This window comes from Diplotaxodon limnothrissa, linkage group LG8, assembly GCF_057381915.1.
Source record: "Diplotaxodon limnothrissa isolate DT_005_m linkage group LG8, D_limnothrissa_male_GT1.1, whole genome shotgun sequence".
Classification (NCBI taxonomy): Eukaryota; Metazoa; Chordata; class Actinopteri; order Cichliformes; family Cichlidae; genus Diplotaxodon; species Diplotaxodon limnothrissa.
In genome coordinates, this window is record NC_140603.1 from 10,521,019 (window position 1) to 10,542,899 (window position 21,881).

The 21,881-nt window shown below is 41.4% G+C and overlaps 2 protein-coding genes across 2 annotated transcripts; one reads left to right on the top strand and one right to left on the bottom strand.

The window, feature by feature from the left end:
* The first annotated feature begins 1,246 nt into the window (after positions 1 to 1,246).
* On the top strand, positions 1,247 to 9,066 carry get4 (guided entry of tail-anchored proteins factor 4). The gene is made up of 9 exons (XM_085360453.1): positions 1,247 to 1,412; positions 2,348 to 2,426; positions 2,607 to 2,688; positions 3,027 to 3,176; positions 4,743 to 4,881; positions 6,036 to 6,176; positions 6,291 to 6,366; positions 6,597 to 6,669; positions 8,100 to 9,066. Exons 1-9 carry the CDS (start codon positions 1,273 to 1,275, stop codon positions 8,186 to 8,188), a joined length of 969 nt encoding a protein of 322 aa, XP_085216579.1. The 5' UTR covers positions 1,247 to 1,272; the 3' UTR covers positions 8,189 to 9,066.
* A 1,926-nt stretch (positions 9,067 to 10,992) lies between these two features.
* Positions 10,993 to 21,154, bottom strand: vps35l (VPS35 endosomal protein sorting factor like). The gene is made up of 30 exons (XM_085360454.1): positions 21,112 to 21,154; positions 19,336 to 19,435; positions 19,037 to 19,219; positions 18,840 to 18,959; positions 18,618 to 18,642; positions 18,263 to 18,339; positions 18,041 to 18,169; positions 17,875 to 17,959; positions 17,742 to 17,798; positions 17,508 to 17,604; positions 17,098 to 17,145; positions 16,823 to 16,916; positions 16,302 to 16,502; positions 16,149 to 16,195; positions 15,875 to 15,986; positions 15,020 to 15,136; positions 14,874 to 14,927; positions 14,703 to 14,783; positions 14,545 to 14,607; positions 14,363 to 14,448; positions 14,189 to 14,269; positions 14,006 to 14,069; positions 13,769 to 13,867; positions 13,611 to 13,688; positions 13,263 to 13,377; positions 12,975 to 13,114; positions 12,687 to 12,852; positions 11,634 to 11,752; positions 11,252 to 11,401; positions 10,993 to 11,150 (listed from the first exon to the last, which is right to left on the bottom strand). The coding sequence occupies exons 1-30, from the start codon at positions 21,126 to 21,128 to the stop codon at positions 11,052 to 11,054; spliced, it is 2,904 nt and encodes a 967-aa protein (XP_085216580.1). The 5' UTR covers positions 21,129 to 21,154; the 3' UTR covers positions 10,993 to 11,051.
* Between the last annotated feature and the right edge of the window lie 727 nt (positions 21,155 to 21,881).

The window sequence follows — 21,881 nt, forward strand, 5'->3', positions numbered from 1 at the left end:
ATATATAAAAATTTTAAAGAACTAACTTGTCTGTCACTTATAGATAGATAACAAATAATTGTACGCCTAAATATGATAACATGATAATATGATAACAAATAAATGTACTCTTAAATATACTCATGAAACAACAATTACTTAAATTTTTCAAATGTATGGCTGTCAGTCAACTGTGGTTACCTAGCTTTGATAAGTAAAATTTTCCACAGACTTCTCTTGATAATGTAGCTAAAATGATGATAATGAATATAAGAATAGTGAAGCAGAGTTAGTTACATCAAATATTCAATACACTATGTGCTCTTATACTTTCACTCCCAAAAACTACAGTCAGAGTCACCAAGTATGCCAAATGTCATCTGGCTAAATAAATCCCATTAATACTAATATATTGCTATAGACTCAAAACCACAACAAGAAAAAGTTGTAATAGGATATAAGGACATAGGATTAAAGCCCATAAAATGTTTAAGTATTTTGTAGTTTACATGGTCTGAGAGGCACCTGGACCCCTACACCTCGTCTATTTTCAGGTTCCAGATTTATTCCAGATTCAAGTGTATTAAGACGCGTTTTTGACTGTTAAAAAAGTTGAGTGACAGATACAAGTAACTTAAGCTGTTCGGAAATATGAAATGATCCTCCTGTTGTTGTAATTACAGCAAATATCTATAGAAATGTTCTATCTGTTAAGTCTTTCTCTCTGATCTTTCCTGATTAGTAATGTTTCTCATATAACTTTCTACAGACACTAGAAGAACAGTAACAGTACAGTCTGTAAGCATAACACATATCAGAGAGCTGGCAGAGAGATGGGACACATATTGAGCATCTCTGCCACTCTACAAAACTATGATTTATTTATTCTTCACTATAAATCCCGTTTTCAAGTTTTTCTCCAAATCTAAATAACTCAATCTGTTATAGTAATTAACAGTAATTAATCAATTAAAGTCCGGCATCGGGATGCAAATATGTTACTTACTATCCAGGCATTTAATAATATATGCCAAAAAAAAAACGGTGAATCTCTTTTTTTAAAATAATGTTTTTATTTTTATTTTCCCTACAATTAACCTCGTTACCGTGTTGCCTCAAGCATCCTCTGCTGGTTACAAAAAGGTTTCAAAAGTTTTCATGCTTCCATAATATTTACACCTACTGCGATACACCAGCTACGGCAAGCGACGAGGGTCCATTAAGTTTAAAGCTTTCCGGGTTCACCCTGTCAACGGTCGCTGGGTGTGCTGCTGCTGCTACGGAGGAGCAACGATGTCGGAGCAGGAGTCTCTGAGGTGCTCCAGTGCCAGAAACCGTGGAGGCGTACAGAGGGTGGAAGGAAAACTGCGAGCCAGCGTAGAAAAGGGGGATTATTATGAAGCACATCAGATGTACAGGACTTTATTTTTTAGGTGAGACTTCGTTTTTACGCTTGTTCATTCGGTTATAATTGCCGTTTGGCTTCGAGGCCTGCCTGTTCCAGATCATTCTGCTGTCAACCTTGCTTCTACACCTGACTGTCTGTGATTGGTCTGCTTTCACAGCGGGCCCACCCACTCTTCGTGATCCTTGTGTTTGTTTGGACGGTCGCGTTTTCCATCTAGTCTCAAAACGGGACTGCTAACTAATGCTAGTTAGCCAGCTATGTGTTTGCTTTTGATGGCTGAAGTGTAGTTAGCTACCCGGACAATGCCTACCACAGATATTCTGCTTTTATGTGTAACTTGAAAGTCTCTTTATTCGTACATAACCGAATCTAGCGGCTAACTATTTTAGTAACTGCTGAGGTTGCAAAAACTTGTTAGTTGAAGATGTCCGGCTGAGTTAGCCAGTTAGCAACATTCTGCACTGTCGCGGTCTGGACCGAGATGGCTGGACGTGTTAACGCTAGCAAACGTGTCTTCATTCACAGCCTGTCCATTTAGAGACCTGAATAAGCCTAAGCGTTTGTTGAGTGTTCCAGTTTTTGTCATAAAAGCTCAGTCTTAACTCCCTGCTCCAACACTATGAAATCTGAGCTCTATTTAGTGCAATAACATTATTAGTCAAGGTGCAATACTGCTTAGCTCCGTATCACCAGCTTTTAATTTAAAAAAAAAAGGTGCTATAAACCTATTTGAATCCAATTTGAAAACGTTCTTTCTCTCACAGTGGGTGAGTGTTGGCCTGCTCATTCACTGGTTTTCATGATTGAAGTGTTAACACCTGGAAATAAAGGGAGTCTAAAATATTGTTTTCCTTCATTGATACCTGCTGTGAAAAAGAAGGGAAGCAGGACTGAGCTAGTGTGCCTTGGAAACGGATAGTGTCATCTCTTGTGTAATACTGATACTCTGTCTTGCATCAGGTACATGTCACAGGGGAAACATGCGGAGGCCAGGGAGCTGATGTATAACGGAGCATTGCTCTTCTTCAGCTACAACCAGGTACATGCAGCACTGAGTTTGTTAGAAAGCAAATAATTTTGGCTGTAATAATTGACTTGTTTTGTGTAATTATAATATTTTATAGTAGATCATTAACCCAAGTTCCAGACAGTTCCTGACGGTGTAGATTTAAAAAAAAAAAAAAAAAAAAAATTACACTTGCTGTGTTTTGGTTTGCAGCAAAACAGCGCAGCAGATCTGTCCATGCTGGTGCTGGAGGTTTTGGAGAAATCTGAGACAAAAGTTGAAGATGAAATATTAGGTGGGTGCAAGACTTTGTGTTTTAAAGTTCATCTACAAGACTTCTTGTAAATAGTGGTAAATACATTTTTTCTATTGAAATAAATATTACCAAACTAAAATCACATATAGAATATGTGCAGCTTATCAAACATATCCTGATCATTAACTGCTGCAATAGCTGAACTGTGGATTTGTGCTTCATATAATAAATAATTGATCAGCTAAATCTCACTTCTCTATCTGTGTGTATAACTGATCGCAAATGATGTAGCAATAAATCCTCATGATAGTCAAAGAAGTCTGCACAACAGGGCATTTCATTTATATTTCTCTGATTTATTTATTTATTTTTTTAAGAATGTCTGGCTAACCTGTTCAGCCAGATGGACCAGAACTCTCCAGAGAGAGTAGCATTTGTTTCCAGAGCCTTGAAATGGTCCACAGGAGGGTCTGGCAAGTTGGGTCATCCAAAACTACACCAGCTGCTTGCTGTCACTTTGTGGAAAGGTAAAAGTTGATCATGTTGATTATGTAGCGCAGAGAGTAGAAGGTTTTTAAATGTACGTATTAAGATATCAGTAGACACCATCGGTTTACTGATAGTCTGTGAGATATATTGATTAGTAACAGTGAACCCATGACTGCAAAGTAATAATTAATGCCAGATTGCACACTTTGTCAATGGCTGATTGGCTTGATCAATAAAAAACATACAAAATGTTTCGATGCACATACACACTAGATTTAATTGTGGGTGTGTATGATGTCTAGACTACTCAGAGAAGACACACAACACCCTATTCCAAAAAAATTGGGGCTCTGTGTGAAATGTAAATAAAATCAGAATGCAATGATTCACAAATCACACAAGTACATATGTTATTTACAATAGAACATAGAAAACATATCAAGTGTTTAAACTGAGAAGAACTATTTTAAGAAAAATATTAGCTCATTTTGAATTTGACGGCAGCAACACATCTCCAACAAGTCTCCTCGAGCTGAGGAGAGCAGTTCTTTGACTCTTGGGAGAATGTTAGCAAAAGGGTCCCATTCTTGTCTTATAGAGATTCCAGCTGCTTTATAGTCCTGACTGTTGCTGAAGTTTTGCTTCATGAAGCACTAAATGTTTTCAGTTGGTGAGAGTGTAATGTACTGCAGGCAGGACAGTTCACCACCTACATCTTCTTCTAGTAAGGAGCCATGCTGTTGTAGTAGTAGTAGCTGCAGTTTGGCATTGTCTCACTGAGATATGCAAGGCCTTCGATGTAAAAGACATCCAGATGGGAGCATATGTTGCTCTAAAATCTGTACAGATAGATGAGATATTCAAAGTGTTCACAGCTTTACACTTAAGAACATTATTTTGACATTGTTACACAAGTTGTAGACTGTTTTTTGCAGATTGGTGAAACTCTGCCAATCTTTACATACTTTACTCTGCTTCTCTAAGATGCCCTTTTTAAAACCCAATCATGTTACTGACCGCTTTCCAGTTAGTTTAGAAAATATTCCTCTCACTGTTTCTTTTTGTGCCACTTGCATTTCCAGCCTTTTGTTGCACCCTTTCCAACATTTTTGTTGAAAAGGGTGCAACATCCAATGTCTTTAAAACACCTTTGAGACATTTTAACTGCCATCAAATTCAAAATGAACTAATCTTTTAAAACAATGGTGCATTTTTTTTTTCATTTCAAACAATGGCTATTCTATTTTAAATAAAAGGAGTTTGTGGGTTTATGAAATCCCTGCATTTTGTTTTTATTTATATTATACACAGTGTTTCAACTTTTTTGAAACTGGGTTTAAAATTCAATAGCTTTGTATGTGTTAAAACATAGTGTCATATCACAAGGTCAGAGTGTGTCCTTATTCTAGAAACACGGGGCATTTGCTCCTTGTATCAGTCCGTCTTGACTAATTATGCTCGCATGACATCTTCTGTGTATAATGACATCCTGTTTGGTGTCTTTCCTGGTAACGTTGTTTTGTTTTGCTTGCTACATCATTACTGTCCTGATGTTGCCATCTTGGAAATTAAGATGTTGTTGTATTTTTCTTTTAAATCGTCAGAGCAAAACTACAGTGAGTCTCGTTATCACTTCCTGCATTCCTCTGACGGGGAGGGCTGTGCACACATGTTGGTGGAGTATTCAGCATCACGAGGCTTCCGCAGTGAGGTTGACATGTTTGTGGCGCAGGCCGTCCTACAGTAAGTGAACTGTCACCTTGTCACATTCTCAGATGCAAAATTAGGAAACGGGGAGGGAGCTAAATTTAAGTCTGTGAAGGTTCTCAGTCATCCAGGTCATCGAGCTAAATTTAACAGTGGGGTTTTTTTTGTTTTGTTTTGTTTTTTGGAAAGCTGAGTTTGATTTCATTAGCTAAACCCCAGATCTGTTTGATCAAGACATCAGAGAGAGCTCCAAGGAGGCCAAATACAACACAAAGTCTCACATTTTCAAAAAAAAACAAACATCTTGATGATCCCCAAGACTTTTGGGAAATATTCTGTGGTAAAACTAAGACAGCATTTCATAAAAAGTTCATACCAACAGTCACGCATGGTGGTGGTAGTGTGATGGTCTGGAGCTGCTTTGGCGCCTGCATGACTTGCTGTAACTGATGGCACCATGAATTCTGCTTTCTCCTGAAGGAGAATGTTCGACCATCAGTTCATGACTTGAAGCTCAAGTACACTTATGCATCCCATCTCTGAATGATTAAACATAAATGAATAAATAACTCAATAAGTCACGGTTTTGGAGTGTCCTAGTCAAAGTTCAGACTAAAATCTGATTGAGATGTTGGGCATGACACTAAACAGGCAGTTATGACAAATGCTTGATTGCAGGTCTTGCAGCCAAAGATAACACAACCAGTTATTAGGTTAGAGGGCAATTCATCTGTGGTTTTCTAATGTTTCTGATTGGAGTAGGTGGCACTCATAGGAATCCTTTTGTGCAGAAGAGTCACATGACATGCATTTTTATGTGAGTGACCAAGCGCAGAGTCTGAAACAGAAATTCCACCTTAACAGAGAAATTTGATGACAGTGCTAGTGATTCCTGTTATAAACGGGGGATTTAGGTTTTGTTGAACCAGCTAAATGCAAAAAAGCCTAGCTGTGTGGAGCTTGGTTTGCAGTTTACCCCTCAGGAGTACTGAGTATAGTGTCGGTGTTCAGAAGCGGTAGAAATGGAGAAAATGGTACTGACGCATCCATCTCCAACATGTCGACCAGCAGCTGCATCTATTTTTAGTCTGTCAGCCATTTCTTCAAAGAGGCTTTGAGCATCATTTACCTTTATTATCATGCCATCTCCATAACTCTCCCTTTCTTCTCTCAACTCTCAAACCCTCCAGGTTCCTCTGCTTAAAGAACAAAAACAGCGCTTCCGTGGTGTTCAGCACGTACACAGAGAAACACCCGTCCATAGAGAGGGGCCCTCCTTTCGTGCAGCCTCTACTAAACTTTATCTGGTTTCTGCTGCTGGCAGTGGACGGGTGAGGACAGATGTTGGGATTGTTGAGTTTGCTTATCATGCCTGACAGAAGTAAGCTTAAAAATATCAGTGAATTGTTTTCATCATTTAGATGCTTTTTGTTTGTTTTCTTTAGGGGTAAATTAACAGTTTTCACAGTGTTATGTGAGCAATATCAGCCTTCCCTGAAGAGGGATCCCATGTATAATGAGGTGAGTGTTGAGCTGCAGCTTCTACTGTTTGTCTTTGCCCAGAATGTATGTAACAAATGACTACGCCATGTGCACTAGGCTAACTTAACCTTTGAATTCATTTGGTTAAAGATGTTGGAGAAAGTCTGTCATTGAAGTCGCATCATGGGGTTAAACTGCCTGTAAACACAGACTCTACTCAGGTGTAATCCTCTCTTCCTCTCTCTCTTGACATTTTTGTGACTCCTCAGTATCTCGACAGAATAGGACAGCTTTTCTTTGGCGTTCCACCCAAACAGTCCCCATCGTATGGCGGACTACTAGGTGAGTTGGCAAACACAACTGATGTGTATATACACACACACGTTAATAGACTTACCAGCAAGATGAAGAGAAAAACTGATAGCGATGTTTTTCATCACCAGCTACTTTTGAATGTGATGCTACCAAGAAACTACCTGAAGCGTCTGCATCATTTATGAAGGTGCTTCAAAAGCTATTAGACAAGATGTAAAATAACAGGCAGCTTAATTAAAGGAACTGTTTGTAGTCGTGACTCTTACCCATGTAGAATGTAGGCTGTCTGACCTGGTTTTAACCCCCAGGAACTTGTATGTTTAAAAAAAAAAATGAGGGGAATATCATCACTGTAGTTTCAGTGGCCACATGGACATAAACACTTTGTGTCACCAGACCACCAAAACAGTTTAAAAAGCTGGATATTAACCTTATCCGTTTCTATTTGAGATTTCTATTTCTCTTTTTTACGTCTCTGTTGGAATTTGAAGTAGGAGACTAATAAGGTGGCAGATGCTCTGACAGAAGGAGGCTTGTGGCCAAATACGAAAGAGCAGAAATGGAGACCGTGATGGATGGCTCAGCTTACCGCTGGAAATGTTTAATCCAAATCTTTTAAATTATTAAAGTTTAAATGTTTTCCTGCAGTTGTTTTTTGTGTTCCTTGTCAGTAAAATAAAGATATATTTCACCTTAGGGCTGTTCGATATAACGATATATATCGGATGATGATATAAAAACACCTATCGTTTCATTTTACGCTATAGTTTGTTTCGTGGTGTCGCAAAATAAACTGTTTACGGCAATATTTTTTTCATCGTTTTGATGGTCACTGTAGCGGCTATATTAATTTCTTAAAGTTCTCTCTTTCTCTTATGTTTAATATAACCACACTACGGAGGGACAAGCGCCTGTTTTTATGCGTTGTTGTTAGCAACAATGACAGTAAAACCATTGCGTGTCTGCTTGTTTCCACATAAACCTTTCACAATAAAGCTCAAGATTCTGTTGAGACTTTTCAAAATAAACTGAGTCACGTAAAAGTATGCAGAGTACTTACGGATGAGAAGCAAAAAGCCGTCAGGTGCTAAAAAATAAATGTTAGACTCAAACGTTAGAACAGGCTTTTTCCCGCAGCACGCCGTGTAATAAATACTCTCAAAGAAACGGCGGCTGTTACAACTTATGTCTAAAAATGTATAGTTTGATGCATCAGTTAAAACACTCGACTCCAGCTACACGACACCCAGCTGGAAACACTTTACACAAGTCGAGCTGCCTGCGATTCACAGAATTTACAGAAAATGTTACATTTCTGTGATTTATATCATTATCGGGACGATAGATGTCTTATGACCAAAATCTCATATCCCGATATATCGCACAGCCCTATTTCACCTCAGTTGGCTTTGCAGCAGCCTTTGAAAGAATGATGATTGCTGTTTTGCACCTTGCAGGCAATCTGCTGAACAGCCTGATGGGTTCGGGTGAGGAGGATGACGGAACTGAAGAACCTCCAGAGGACAGCCCCATAGAATTAGACTGAGCACGCAGCCTGGGACGAGGGAATCAAGAACAAACACACGAAAAATAATGAATAAGACCACCCAGCCTCCTTCCTTCAGGTCCACCGCGGGGTCAGGGCACGGTGGTGGTCTGTGATTTCAGAGGTGTGCTGTTTAACAGAAACATCATCTCTCAAATCATCCAGTCAAAAAAAAGCAAGAAAGAAAAACTATTGGACCGGCAAAACAAACAAATACAAAAAAACACCCCCGTCAGCACTGCCTGGACTGACAACGCCAAACTGCAAACTGTTTTTGTGTTGAACTGTTATATACAATTATTTTAATCATCATTTTTGTTCTTTAAGGGTGTAAGATTTTTAAACAAGACATCACAACTGTCCTCTCTGCTTGTGAAAACCTGCTCCTAGGAGGTAGTTGGAGTCTCAGTGGAGAGGACAGCATCACAAGTCTGTCTCCATGACATAATGTCGCAGATAAGAGGGTTTAGTTGACTCACAGCAAGTCTCCAACTTGCCACGGTATAGCTGCTGTTGGCGTTTTTCAACTTATTCCGTTACAGGTTTCTTCTTCATCTTCTTCTCTCAGTAGGATATTAAATTATGCTTTTTAGTTGAGGTCAGGTTTCAGCATCTCATCTGCGGTTTAATGGACATTTAAAAAAAAAAACAAACCCCATCAGAGCTCTGAAGTTATTATCAGAGGTCACGTTGCACCTTAAACATCCACCAAACAAACCATTCTGCAGTGTCATTTCTGTTGTGTAACACTACTGCAAACACACAGCTGTCTGTATCAAATGGCTCCGTTGTTGTGTGGTTCAACTTTTTGCCCTATGCTGGCTGAACTGCTGCTGAGTTGCTTTAAATCTCCAAGATGAATTCTGCCCCCCCCCCCCCCCCCAAAAAAAGAGAATAAAAAACCCTCGGATTTGACTTTTTGTTCCAACTGCAAGACATCAAATTTTAAAGCACTTACACAGCTGCAAAAGTGACCTTTTTTTATGAAAGGAGCGAAATCGGACACTGTGAAACGAACGTTTGTTAGACTTAAACTTGCATCGCATGTTGTAAATTGCTAATATTTAAACCAGCTGCTTCACTCTCGTTCTCGCGCCTCTGTTTTAGGTCCAAACCAGGTTTTTCTTGGAGGCGGTGAAACATCAGTTCAGTCGGTGCGAAATAAGAAGCATGATTCATTCAGTAGCTGCTGCTTATCAGTGTTAAAGTCATCGGCCCTCGGAGAGCACAGCGTTCTTGTCTTTTACTCACATTGAGAACTTCTCATTGTGACTTGTGATAACTTCAGGTCTTGTCAGTCTGTTTTTCGAAGTCCCAATTGTGCTCCATGTTATCTGAAAACACCTTTTTCAGCCCTGATTATTTGAAAAAGGTGTGCAACACTTTTCCTTCAATAAATGGCAGAAAAATTGGAATGTCTACAGGTCTTCCAGTGTAAAGTAATCTTTATTTGGTTAAACATTTTTCTTCCCATCAGCAAAGAAACAGATTTTAATCCACATCTCCGTCGCTTTTTTTAAAACTGCAAAAAAATAAAGCGTCTCTGCTCTCTGAGGGCTGTTCTAGTTTACTTTTATGTAGTTAGGTGTTGGGCTGTGGAAGTCCTAAAAGGCCAATATTAATAATAAAATAAAAAGAACAGCAAATAACCAATGAAATACATTAAAAAAAACAAACATTAAATGGTCTGATAATTCAATACATTAATTTCTGGGGAACTTCAGTTTTTGTGTTTTTTGCATTTAAGTATATTAAATAAAATGAAGACAGTAGGTATGCTAATAAATAGCAGTCAGAATAATTTATTGAAACACATCATTACTGACATTCCCCACAGAATCGGGCAGCTGCAGAGGGACAGACTGAATAGTGTAGACGCTCCGTGTCGTCAGTGTTTATCTCGTGTTGGAGAGAGACCATTTCTTTCTGCAGTTGTCGTCAGAAATCCTCCTATTTAAACGGCTGTTGTTAGTCATGAAACATTCAGAACTAGGTTCATCCTGCTGGCTTCTGTTACCCCACAGATCCGGGTCCACCTTCCAAAAGGGAAATTCAGGCCAAAATGACTTTCAGGCGAGTACATCCAAGCACGTGTTACCGTGTTGTCAGTTACATTTTTATTCAGTGTTAATTTTTCACAGCATCCTTTGAGTTTTGTAAGCAAAGGGAAAAAAATAATTTTGTTTTCTTAACCTGAAAGTCAGTTTAGTCAGATGTGTCCTGTTGTTACCAGGAAGAAGTGTGTGACCAAAGGCCTGCAGTGTGTGTCGGTGAGCGTCATCACGACTGTTTGCTGCTGTTTCTGATCATTTTGTCCTTTGAGAGCTAAAGCGAAGTGTTTGACTTTTCAGCTGTCACTAAATAAGAAAATAAACTACAACTGAGAAGAGTGTGAGAATGTGAAACGGCTTCCTTGTTGTTATTTATTTGCAAGCACTGGGAACTACAAAAATTATAAGCTGGTAAAACAGCTAGCACCAGCGAGACAGAGGAGTTTCTCTGTGAAACCATTTAAACTTGTGTCATTAACTTGGGCTGTGAGGCTGCAGCTTATCAGAGGTTTAAAGGTGGTGGTTCAGCTCCTGATAAAAGTATGTGGGGTCCTTTATCCCCTAGCAAGGCCTATTTTAGTTTGGTGGGAGGCTGTTTGTGTCATTTGCAGAATAAATCACTCAGCTGGAGGCCACCGTCTTGCAGTCTTGGACAGTCAACACACTAAAGGTGTCAAGGTGATCTGATTCAAGTACTCAGACTATATAAAAGTCTACACAAGACACAGAAAACAGGCATATAAAATTCCTTTGTTAGGTTTTATTTACACAAATTTAAATTGAGCAGTGTAACACGTCATTGAGTGTGGAGCTCAGGTGCGAGACTGCAGCGTGAGCCTCTGGACCATATCTGACAGATGAGTCATGTCCGGCTGCTGAGTCTGATGTTTGATGAACTCCAGAGTCCGAACCTGCAGCAGACAAAGATGAGAAGTCAGTGAGGCTGCATTCACAAATACAGCAGATTTAAAGTGTACAGAGTGGGCCTCGGAGCTCTGAAACATGAACTCACGGAGGTGCGGGTCTCGCAGCATCCATGTTTGTGGCTGAGGTTCCAAAGGTTGACTGCCAGCTGGCTCAGCTTGTTGTTCCTCAGATCACCGTGAGCCAGCAGGACACCAAACAGGGAGAAGGCCAGAGCGCCCTGGCGGCGTGTGCTCTGCTGCAAGAGAGTGGGAAATGCATGTCAGCGTGGTTTTCCAGTTTTTGGTTTTCATTCCCACATGTACATGAAGGCAGCATAACTTTGGTTACACAGCATCCAGATTTTGGCAAGCTTGAAATCTGGATTTTCACTAAAACCAGATTATTTTTCTTTAAAATAATTCCTTCAGCCATGGAAGCAGTTGCTTTTTGTTTTTGAATTTAGACACATCTAAGCACCGCATCCTCACCTCATCACGACCGAGTGTCTTCAGGTGGTCGAGGATCTGTCCAATCAGAGTCTCACACAGCTTGTTGATCTCTGATAGGAATTTGGGATCTCCGCCATAGAGCGTGTCATTAGAATCCACTGAGCCAGGAAACAGAATAATTAGATTAACGGGGAAAACTCCTCACTGTCTTACTACAGATGAAGACAGAATTATTACCCCCCTGTGGAATTTGCAGAACAAGGGACTTTAATTTTTTCATTTCCTTAGCATTTCTAAACATACTACTAGTATATTTATACTATACTACTACTACTACATACTACTGCTTTTTATTTGTGGGGTATTTACATGTCTATCTAAAACATTGTAATATGTAATAGTAATACATTAGCTAATACATAATATTAAATAAATTATATATATCTCTATATATAAATAAAATAAATTATATATCTATCTATCTATCTATCTATACACACACACACACACACACACACGTATCTAATATCTAATAACCATGTTAATAAAAAATCTTAATAAGATTGAGGACGATCAGTTACGATACACAACAGTAAGTTGTAAGTTTGTGTGTTTGTGGAGATGTGCTTGGTTTCAGCCCCTGGCGTCTGATCCAAACCGAGATAAGTCAGAAGCATGTAGCAGATGTCATTAAATGAAGATATATTATTTCTGTGGTAATACATTATTCTCTCTAAAGTCACGTATTCTGTAATAAGACTGATCCAGTGGTTCGGGAGTAGTGATCTTTTGGATTTCCAATTTCAAAATATAGCTTTCTTGGCAATAGAGAGATAAAGAAGAGCTTGAGAGATTCCTTAAAAAAAAAAGAATGGACTGGAATCCCTCTGGAGACGTGTGAGAGACTTGTTGAAAACAGCACTGTCCTCAACTGTACATGTGACAAGAACAGGAAACGTCACAAGTAAAAGCTCAACGCGTGAAACTCTTAACTTTTAGGGCTTACAGAAATTAGCCTGGGGAAAATCTGTAAAAGTCTGTCTTTGTTAGAGCTCTCTGATGTAAATTCAGTGTTTACGTGTGTGCCGTTACCTTTGGGGATAGAGTACAGATAGGTTTCCTGGCTCATGGCTGCCAGCAGGGGCAGAGCACTGATGTAAACCCGCACCTTTGCATCGCTGTTGTCTTCCCAGGTATAATCCTGGACCATGTTGAGCAGACCCCGGACTAAGTAGAGCACCCCATGCTCTGGATGGTCCTGTTAAAAGACAACAACAACAAAAATCAAAACATTTGTCAAGCTGAACTGAGACAAAAATGGGCGATTACAGGTGTGGTCCGTCTCCTGTAAACCCACCTCTGAACCGTAATGAACCTTACCGGGATAACCAGCAGCGTTGCCAAGAAGCTGTTGATAAAGTCCACGAGGAAGCTTTCAGAAGAGCGAAGTTTTCCCTCCACGCTGATGGAGCGAGGAACCTCCGGAAGAATGCTTACGGCTGCCTTTAGGAAAGCATCGGCTGGAAGAAGGAAGGTGGAGAACGAGTCAGAAAAGGCGTGGGAAGGACAAGAGAAACAGAAATGATCGCAATACAGTAAAAACATTAGGGACACAAGTTTTGATCAACTAAATCTTAAACTTAAATCTCGAATGAGACAGCTACTTACCCTGGGACAGACACTGATTGGCCAAAGCAACCTGACCGGACAACAGGTAGAGGCTGAGTCGACTGAAGATGCTGCTGAGAGACGGGATGGTGATGAAACTGTAGGCGGCACATGCCTAAAAGAGAGAGGGAGAGGAAAATTTCATGCAATGTTATTTCTGTAAGACAGGCCTATAAAAAAAGCTTGCTAGCATTAGGTGATAAATTAGCATTAGCCAAAATGCTAATGTTGACTGTCTTTTATATACAGTCTGTGGTTTTTTGACTTTTCCTTTGGCATTGCTAAAAAGTCATCCAAGAGGAACGTACGGTGATGTGAAATGATTAGAGACTGCATGTGTGGACTCACTCTGACGAAAGCAGCGGTCTTGCGGGAGTGATTCCCTCTCATCACCCTCCTGGTCTCCATGGCCAGCTGGTTCACCGTCTGTAAACGACAAGGTTACATGAAGGAGATGGCGTTGTGGCTTCTGTCACTTAATGCTGAAATGCCAAACACAGGCTTACATGAATGAGTTGCACCAGGACAGGCTCCAGGTTACAGAAGGTGGCTCTAGCCTCCACACAGAAACTCAACTGCTGCTCAAAGTCACGACCAAAGGAAACCTGAAGTGCAGAGAAAAAAATTTTAACCCCAAAATTGAAACAAAAACAACAGATGCAGATCAAAACAATGCAATACAAGAGGCCGAAACAGCAGTTGTGATTGTTGTTGACATAATATAATAGATGTGATAATCTCACCATGCGGATGAAGCCGATGATCAGCAGAGCCAAAGATCTTTTCTCGTCTTCGAGAGTAAGAGCACTTCAAGACAAAGAGAAAAATAAATGCGCTACCGCACGAACACAGCTGAAACGACGACTTTAAGTCACAGATATGAAAGTAGCATACGTCTGTATAACACACACAAACGAATACCCTACTTGACAGAGTCGTGCATGGTCTTGCAGATGTGCAGCATGGCGTTGAGGATCACCGGGTCTCTGGTGAGCTCCACCTGGTGTCTAAAGGCCAGAGAACAGAGTAGAACATCAATACGAAACATCAACGTTTCTGCCACAACTCTCAATAATCTCATGACTTTAACGAACTCTTACTTGATGAAGACCTCCATGATGGATTTGCAGACCTCCACCCTCACGCTGTCCTTCTGGAACATGTCCAGGAACGGCAGGAATCGCTCCTGAAGAACCGAAAAGAGCAAAAACTGAAAATGTAGCTCGACTTATGGCACTGGAATCACAGTTTCATCGTTGCAGCTCAAGCTGTAGAAGCTCACCATGGAGAAGAGGACAGAGAAGTCGTGGAAGTAGGTGAGGATCTTCCTGATCACCGACTGCAGCTACACGCAGAACAGACACGAGACAGTTAGTACAGAGCAGAAGGAAAGAGGAGGATGGAGAGTAGCAGAGATTCAGGGAAGCATCGTGCACCAACCTGAGGGTAGGCGTCCTCGAATGCTCGGTCAGGGGTCATGTGTTTGATGATGTCAGCCAAAATCGTGTTGACCTCCCGTTTCTGACAGTCACGCAGAGAGAGGATTAAGAAAGGTAGTGCATTTCCAAAACATAAATAAATAAAATTTGTGTTTGACTGCTTTCTACTCACTGTAAAGTGTCTGCAGGTAAACTCCACCCAGATTTCAGCACAGTTGATGTAGTCCTGCAAACCAAAATGAGATTTTCAGTAACAATCTGGAACATTCTGGCAGGAATAACGGGACCTTTTGAAAACTACTGTCAGCGGTTCAGAACCTGAGGACTGCGGACTTTGGTGATGACTTTCCAGGCTTCATTCAGGATCGTCAGCCTCTCGGATTCTGGAGGATCGGCAGACGCCAGGCTGCGACCCAGAGAGCCAAACAACAGATGCTGAAAAGGAGACAAAATTCATTCCAAAAAGATTTAGACAATGACCTGAACATCTGCCTCTATCCTTTATATATTTTAATGACTTTATTACCCAATGAGATTGATTTTTCATACTCGTTGTGAATTATGTGAAGGTGTAATGACTACTTTTTCTTCAGCTTTTATAAACCTTCCCATTAAATTATTGGCAGTAAGGAATTTTCACCAGTTGATTGTGTTGACTATAATCCTGGAGGAGCTGTAGAGGAAACAGAGAGGTTTCAGATCTGGCCATCATCATGGGAAAGGAGTGGAGAGAATTTGTCATCAGTGTTGCTGTTTGAATCCAGCTGGAATCAACACACTGTCTGGATTCCTCCATTAGCTGATGCAGAGGCCATGTAACTGTGGCTGTAGACCTTCTGCATCACTTCCTGCACATACAGCTGAGCACATCAGTTTCATTTCCACTGACCTCATACCAACAATACCTGCATTCATTTTAGCTTTGAGCTCCTTATTGTGTCCATATTTAGACTTTAATTCACTGAGCTCTGACATGATTTTTGTGGTGTAATTGTTTTCCCTTTCCAAGCTGTTTTGCTCTGGGATATTTTAAATTGTGTTACTGCCAAGTTGTTTTTCATAAGTATTTTTTATCTTGTACTTATTTCCCCACATCCAATAAACAGAAGATGACTTCTTTGTTTTTAACCAAGGTAAGAAAAAAGATGCAGTGAACATGAAACGTTCTCTGACCTTTGGGAAGCCGGCCTCGTCGCAGTCTTTGATCATACCGATGAAGTCTGTGGCTCTGGCTGCAACAAACTCTGGCCTGAACGCCCTCATTACTGAATTCAAAAGCAAAGCACTGTGGGAAAGCAAAGATGAATTAGTGCTGTGCCATACATTCTGTGACAACTTTAGCTAAACCCATGCTAATAACGGTCATTTCTATGAAATAAAAGGATCGTGACACTTCCAGGTAAATCACATGACAAGAAACAGCTACTAATAATTTTAAAGCACTCACTTGTTTCCCAGTTTTTTGCATCTCTCCATCATCTCTGTTAGCAGAGACTGAAACAGAAACACAAGCAGCATTAAAAGCAGAAACATCACTGAGGTTGTGCCCCTGCGACGCTCTCACCGAGCTCCACTTTTTCAATAAAGTCTAAGTAAATACCTCTGGAGCTCTGTACGCGATACACTGCAGGATCCAGCTGATGGCAGGTGAGTAGAGTGTCAGGTACTCGGGCATCTCCACCCTCTGCAGCACCAGCTGGGCCCGGACGTTCTCGCTGCTGATCTGTCGAAAAGTGCCGAGCAGGTCGAAGAAGTTGCGGTTCAGGCTGTCTTTCAGGTGGGGGGCCACCTCCATGCCCACCTGGAAAGAAGGATATAGGTGTCAAACAAACAAAACCTACAAAGCTGGTAAACAGCGCAAGTCAAAAATAGCAATGTTCATGCATTTGCAGCATTTTTTTATGGCAACTGATCTGGACAGGAGGAGTTGCAATATGCTCACTCAGAAAAAAGAGGCATCAACGACAAACGACAGGAGACAGAAATAAGTCATAACATGAAGGAGAGAAGCTGGGGTCACAGTGGGTTGCAGATGTAGCAACAACAGCCTAAATAGGACACCCCAGAAACACAATCAGCAAGGTAGGGAAATTAAGGAAAGACGAGCAGAGTCCATCTCACCCTGCAGAGGTAAGCTCTGGCATATGCAGCCACCAGAGGGTCTCCAATCCCTCTGACCATGGCACTCAACCGAGGAAGGGTCTCCTGAATGCCGCTGCGGACAGTGGCAGGACAGATGGTGTTTTCTTTATGTCAAACGATTTTATTCCAGTTTACAAACATGGTTGATGCATCACAGCTATTAAAATGACATTTTCCAAATATTATTGCTAAATCTTTACGTTTTCTAAAGAAAAATCCTTGTGGAAACCAGCTGATAAACTGTGAGGACTCACGATTTGTTGAGGAACCGGTTGCACTTGAGAATGGCAGCTTCAACATAGCTGTATCACGAGGTTAAAGAACCAAATTTACATACAAATTACTTACAAACATACATAGCTGAGCCACTTTGCATTTAATCGTTATTATTAATATCTGGTTCTCTTTCAAAGTTTGTGTTTTTGGCCTGTCTCCCTCCCCACACCTCTAACCGGTCACAGCAGATGGGTGCTCCTCCCTGAGTCTGGTTCTGCTGGAGGTTACTTCCTGCTAAAAGAGAGGTGAGGTGACTGTTGTTGAGATTTGGTGCTATGTAAATAAAACTGAATTGAACTTGATTTTAAAACCAGGTCTGCGAGTGAATGAAACTCCAGCCAAAAGCAGACTATGAACAGAAATCCTGAGTGAGGGTGTTGAAGGATACAGTCTGGGAAGGAGCTCTCTGATGGAGGCGATCTTGTAGAACCAGTTGAGGCACGTCTCCTTTGCGGTGTCATTCACATCTTCAACTGTGAAATTATCTGAGGTGGCAAACAAAAGTCAAATGTGAATTAACAAAAACTAAATCAATCCAACATGACTTCAGAAGGTGCAAGGATCGTCTAAATGCTCTGAAGAATTTAAAGCTTTAAGTTGATTGTCAGCATTTCCACTTTACCTGGTAAAGGCCGTGGGTCTGAACACATGGTCCAGATCCTGTCGTACACCAGCCGGCCTGCAAACAACAAGGACCCGAGTCACAAAACTTGCACATTGTTCAGGTTCAACTGTGGAAAAAAATCTTTACTGACCAAATGTGTCAAGGATATCAGTGATGAGAACAAATTTGCTGGGGTAGAACTGGATCACCGAATTGTCGGACAGAAGCTTGGAGCACTGCAGCACAGATCACAGATCAGGGGTGATATTTATTAAGGCGACACCAGTTAAAATGAGCACCAATTAAATAAACATTACCTGGATGACAATCTTCAGGGCTTTGACCTTCTGGTCAGAGGACCAGGCCTCCTTTAGGGACTGGTTCAGCTCCTCGATGCGGTTGGCGTAATCCTGTTGCGAGAGGTTCAGCAGCTCTCTCTGGGAGCCCTGCACACACACACAGGCAAGAAGATCCAATAACATCCCCCATCGTATTTCTTGAAAGAATAATGCAAGGCCAGCCAACAGTGGGACGCCTACCTCCTCTAGATCATCCAGCTCCTCCAGACGAGTGCGAACCTTCTCTGAAACAGCCGATCCTTGACTGGTGGCTTTTCCTAGTGAAAACAGGAAGTGATGTATAAGTTGTGAAGTTAAAGACCAAATAACAACTTAATAAGTGATGCTGACATTCTTTTTGTTTGCCCATTTTGTTTTTGCTGCCATTTATGGTTATGATAGACAGAAAAAAGCAATTTGAAAGGATTTAGGTAGTAAAATGAATATATTCTGATGCTGTCACAGGATTTATCGATACGACAGATAACTATAGACATTGAAAGCATTCAGAAATTTTCTGAAATCATTATATGTGATAGAAACAGGTTGCTCTTACCTCTGTCAGAGCCTATGAACAGATTCTATGGAGAAAAAACAAATTATAATTAAATTTTAGAACATCAAAAAAGTGCTAAACTCTCTTGAATATTTTGTTAATTGGTGAAGCCATCAGGTTCATTTCCACTATGTTTTCAAGCAGCATTAAATTATGAGACAGCAGGCCCTTGGGTAAGAGGTAAGCATAACAACAGCCTTGCTGCTACGATAGAGGACTCACTATGGAGAGTTTTTCGGTGGTGGTGAACCTGGCCAGGATTTCCCCTCGCTTCAGTGACCAAGGTTCAAAATCTGGTCCCACTGCCTCTTCTTCCTTCTCTCTCTTCCTCCTCCCCAGGTCCTGAAAGCACATCTTTATTTAGTGTCACTTTCAAATGAGCACATGCTTCAGGATTTACATTTGTCCAAGTCACTGACTCCTGTGGAGCTGCTGTGGGACATGGGTGGCGTCTCGCTGGCCGAGGCCGCGGCAAACATGGACAGGGGGTCGGTCCCGTCCAGCATGGAGCTCAGAGGGTCTGGTGGTGCTGAGGAAGAGGAGGATGAAGAGGAAGAGGTGCTGCCTTTGCGGGTCCCACGGCGGGTCTTTGTATCGGTCACCTGGACGGATTGAGAGAGGGTCAAACCTGTCACAGGCCCATTAAAAAAACCACAACAAGGTTTCTGCATGTTTTCAGTGAATTAAAGCGAATAGAGATGCAGCTCAACACTGATACCATGATGGGTTTGAGTGGGTGGTAGTCTCCAAAATCGACAAGAGCGGCCTCAAGACGACACCTCTGCAGCTCTGTGTCATAGTTGCGGCCATGCGAACGCCTGGTTGCAAAAGAGATAAGACAGCTTTTTGGTCCTGCTATCGTTGATAAAGCACTGACGAACATGACCCAGTCACACAAACAAAGCTAAACTAATTATGGCACAACTCTGTGAAAGAAAGGCATAGAATGTGTGAAATTACAAAGAAATGTCTGATTTCATCGTCTGTGGTTCATAATTAAAAGTCTAAAAGAATCTGGAGAAATAAACGTACAGGAAAGTGAATGGCTGCTACATTTCTGAGAAATATGTTGGATATCTACACTGATAAGGACTGTGTAATGGGTAAGGAGTGAAAGGATGGTACGTTATCAACCTACAGATGGCTAAAAGCTTCAAAACACACAAAATTTGATTGCACTAACTCAAAACTGTACTCAGTAGTTTGTATAGCCCCCACATGCTTGTAGGTATGTCGAACAATGTTGGGGAATGCTCCTGATGAGATGATGGATAGTGTCCAGGGGGATCTCCTCCGAGATCTGGACCAGGGCATCACTGAGCTCCTGGACAGTCTGAGGTGCAACCTGACAGAGGCAGTTGGACCAAAACAAAGTCCAAGAGGTGTTCTACTAAATTTAAGTCAGGCAAGTGTGGAAGCCAGACATCGGTATCATCCTCAAGGAACTGCCTGCATACTCTCAACACATGAGGCTGGGCATTGTTGTGCACCAGGAGAAATCTGGGACCCACTGCACCAATGTAGGGCTCAAAGGTTTCATCTTGATACCTGATGGCAGTCAGGGTGTCACTGCCTGTAGAGTTAGAGTGCACGTCCATCCATGTATATGTCTCCCAAAAGCATTACTGAGCCACCACCCACCATACCACTCACAGTGAACAACATTACAGGCAGCATCATGTTCTCGATAACTTCTACAGACTCTTTCATGCCTGTCACATGTGCTCAGGGTGAACCTGCTCTCATCTGTGAAAAGAACAGGGTGCCAGTGGACCTGCCAGGTCTGGTACTCTATGGGAAATGCCAGTGTAAATGCCACAGTGCTGTGCAGTGAGTACAGGGCCCACTAGACCATGCTGGACAATCAAGCCAGCTTCATGCAGTTTGTTTCTGATTGTTTGGTCAGAGACATTGACACCAGGGTCCTGCTGGAGCTCTGACAGTTCTCATCCTGCTCCTCACAAAAGAGCAGATAGTGATCCTGCTGATTGGTTAAGGACCTTCTCCGATCCTGTGTCCTGAAATCCCCTCCATGCTCTTGAGACTGTGCTAGAAGACATACAAAAACTTGTGGCAGTGGCACGTATTAATATGCCATCTTGGAGGAGTTTGACTACCTGTACAATCTCTGTAGGGTCCAGGTATCTGCGGCCAGCAGTGACAATGACCCAAGGCAAATGCAGAACTAGTGAAAAATCGTCAGAAAAGACGAGGAGGGAAAAATGTCGTTATAAGCCAAATCTACACCGTAACCGAAGAAGGCGTCTGATTCAAAGTCACAGTCATAATAATACCATAAAAAGCTTCTTCGTCTTTAATGTTATGTTGCAAGCCTGAAAAAAGTTGACATTTAGTTTACGACGCTAACTGAACATTAAACGCACGACAATCGTATCTACGCTACACGCGTGTGCTCAGGCGTGGCTCAGTGTTTAAATACTAAAGATTTAAGTTGTTAATAAACCGTTTGTAAAATAAGAAGACAACATCTTACCACTGCACTGCAGCCATTTTTCTGCATCATATGACACCTCAGGCCTCAGCTCGGAAGTTAATTTAATTTGGGTGGTTTTTTTCCACAGTCGAGGGGTTAGTTAAATATCTATCGCCGCCACACTTAATGGATACCGCTGTGAATATGTATTTAAGTTTCATTTATAATTTTTTACGAAGACAGCGTGATTTAAGAGGCATTTTAATGAACTATCGCAAAATACAACTTCATTTCCCAGGATATATTGCGAGCTTTCGACGCACTTTCGCCACAGAAGAGAACAAATAGACAGGAGGCGCCACTTTGGAACAATATACCGGGTAGCGACTTTTTATGTTTAACGCTACTGATTTTACCATAATTCTGACTGTTGCTGTCAACTCCTGGCACACTTTTCCTTACAAATATTTTCCAGATATTTCGCTAGCACTCCAGTCTAGAAGCCAGAACAGAACAAGCTGCCAGCTTTGCTGCTGTCAAGCAACTCATCTCGTCAATACACGATCTTCTTCGTGAGTCTCGCCGCTTACAGTCTGATTGCTGCAGTTAGGGGAGTAGCTGCAGGTTCCAGTTCAGCCGAACCATGACCTGACCGTGGTGCTGCAGGTCTGTCTGCCCAGTTCTCCTGACCAGGTACAGTCTAGCGATGTTAAGTTTGGCTCGGGGCGGCAAATAGTTTCTATTAAAACAAACACGTAAAGGCTGGCGTTTGGAAGCGGCTACAGTTAGCTAGCAGCTAGCCAGCTAGCGTTAAAGTGTGACATGTCTGA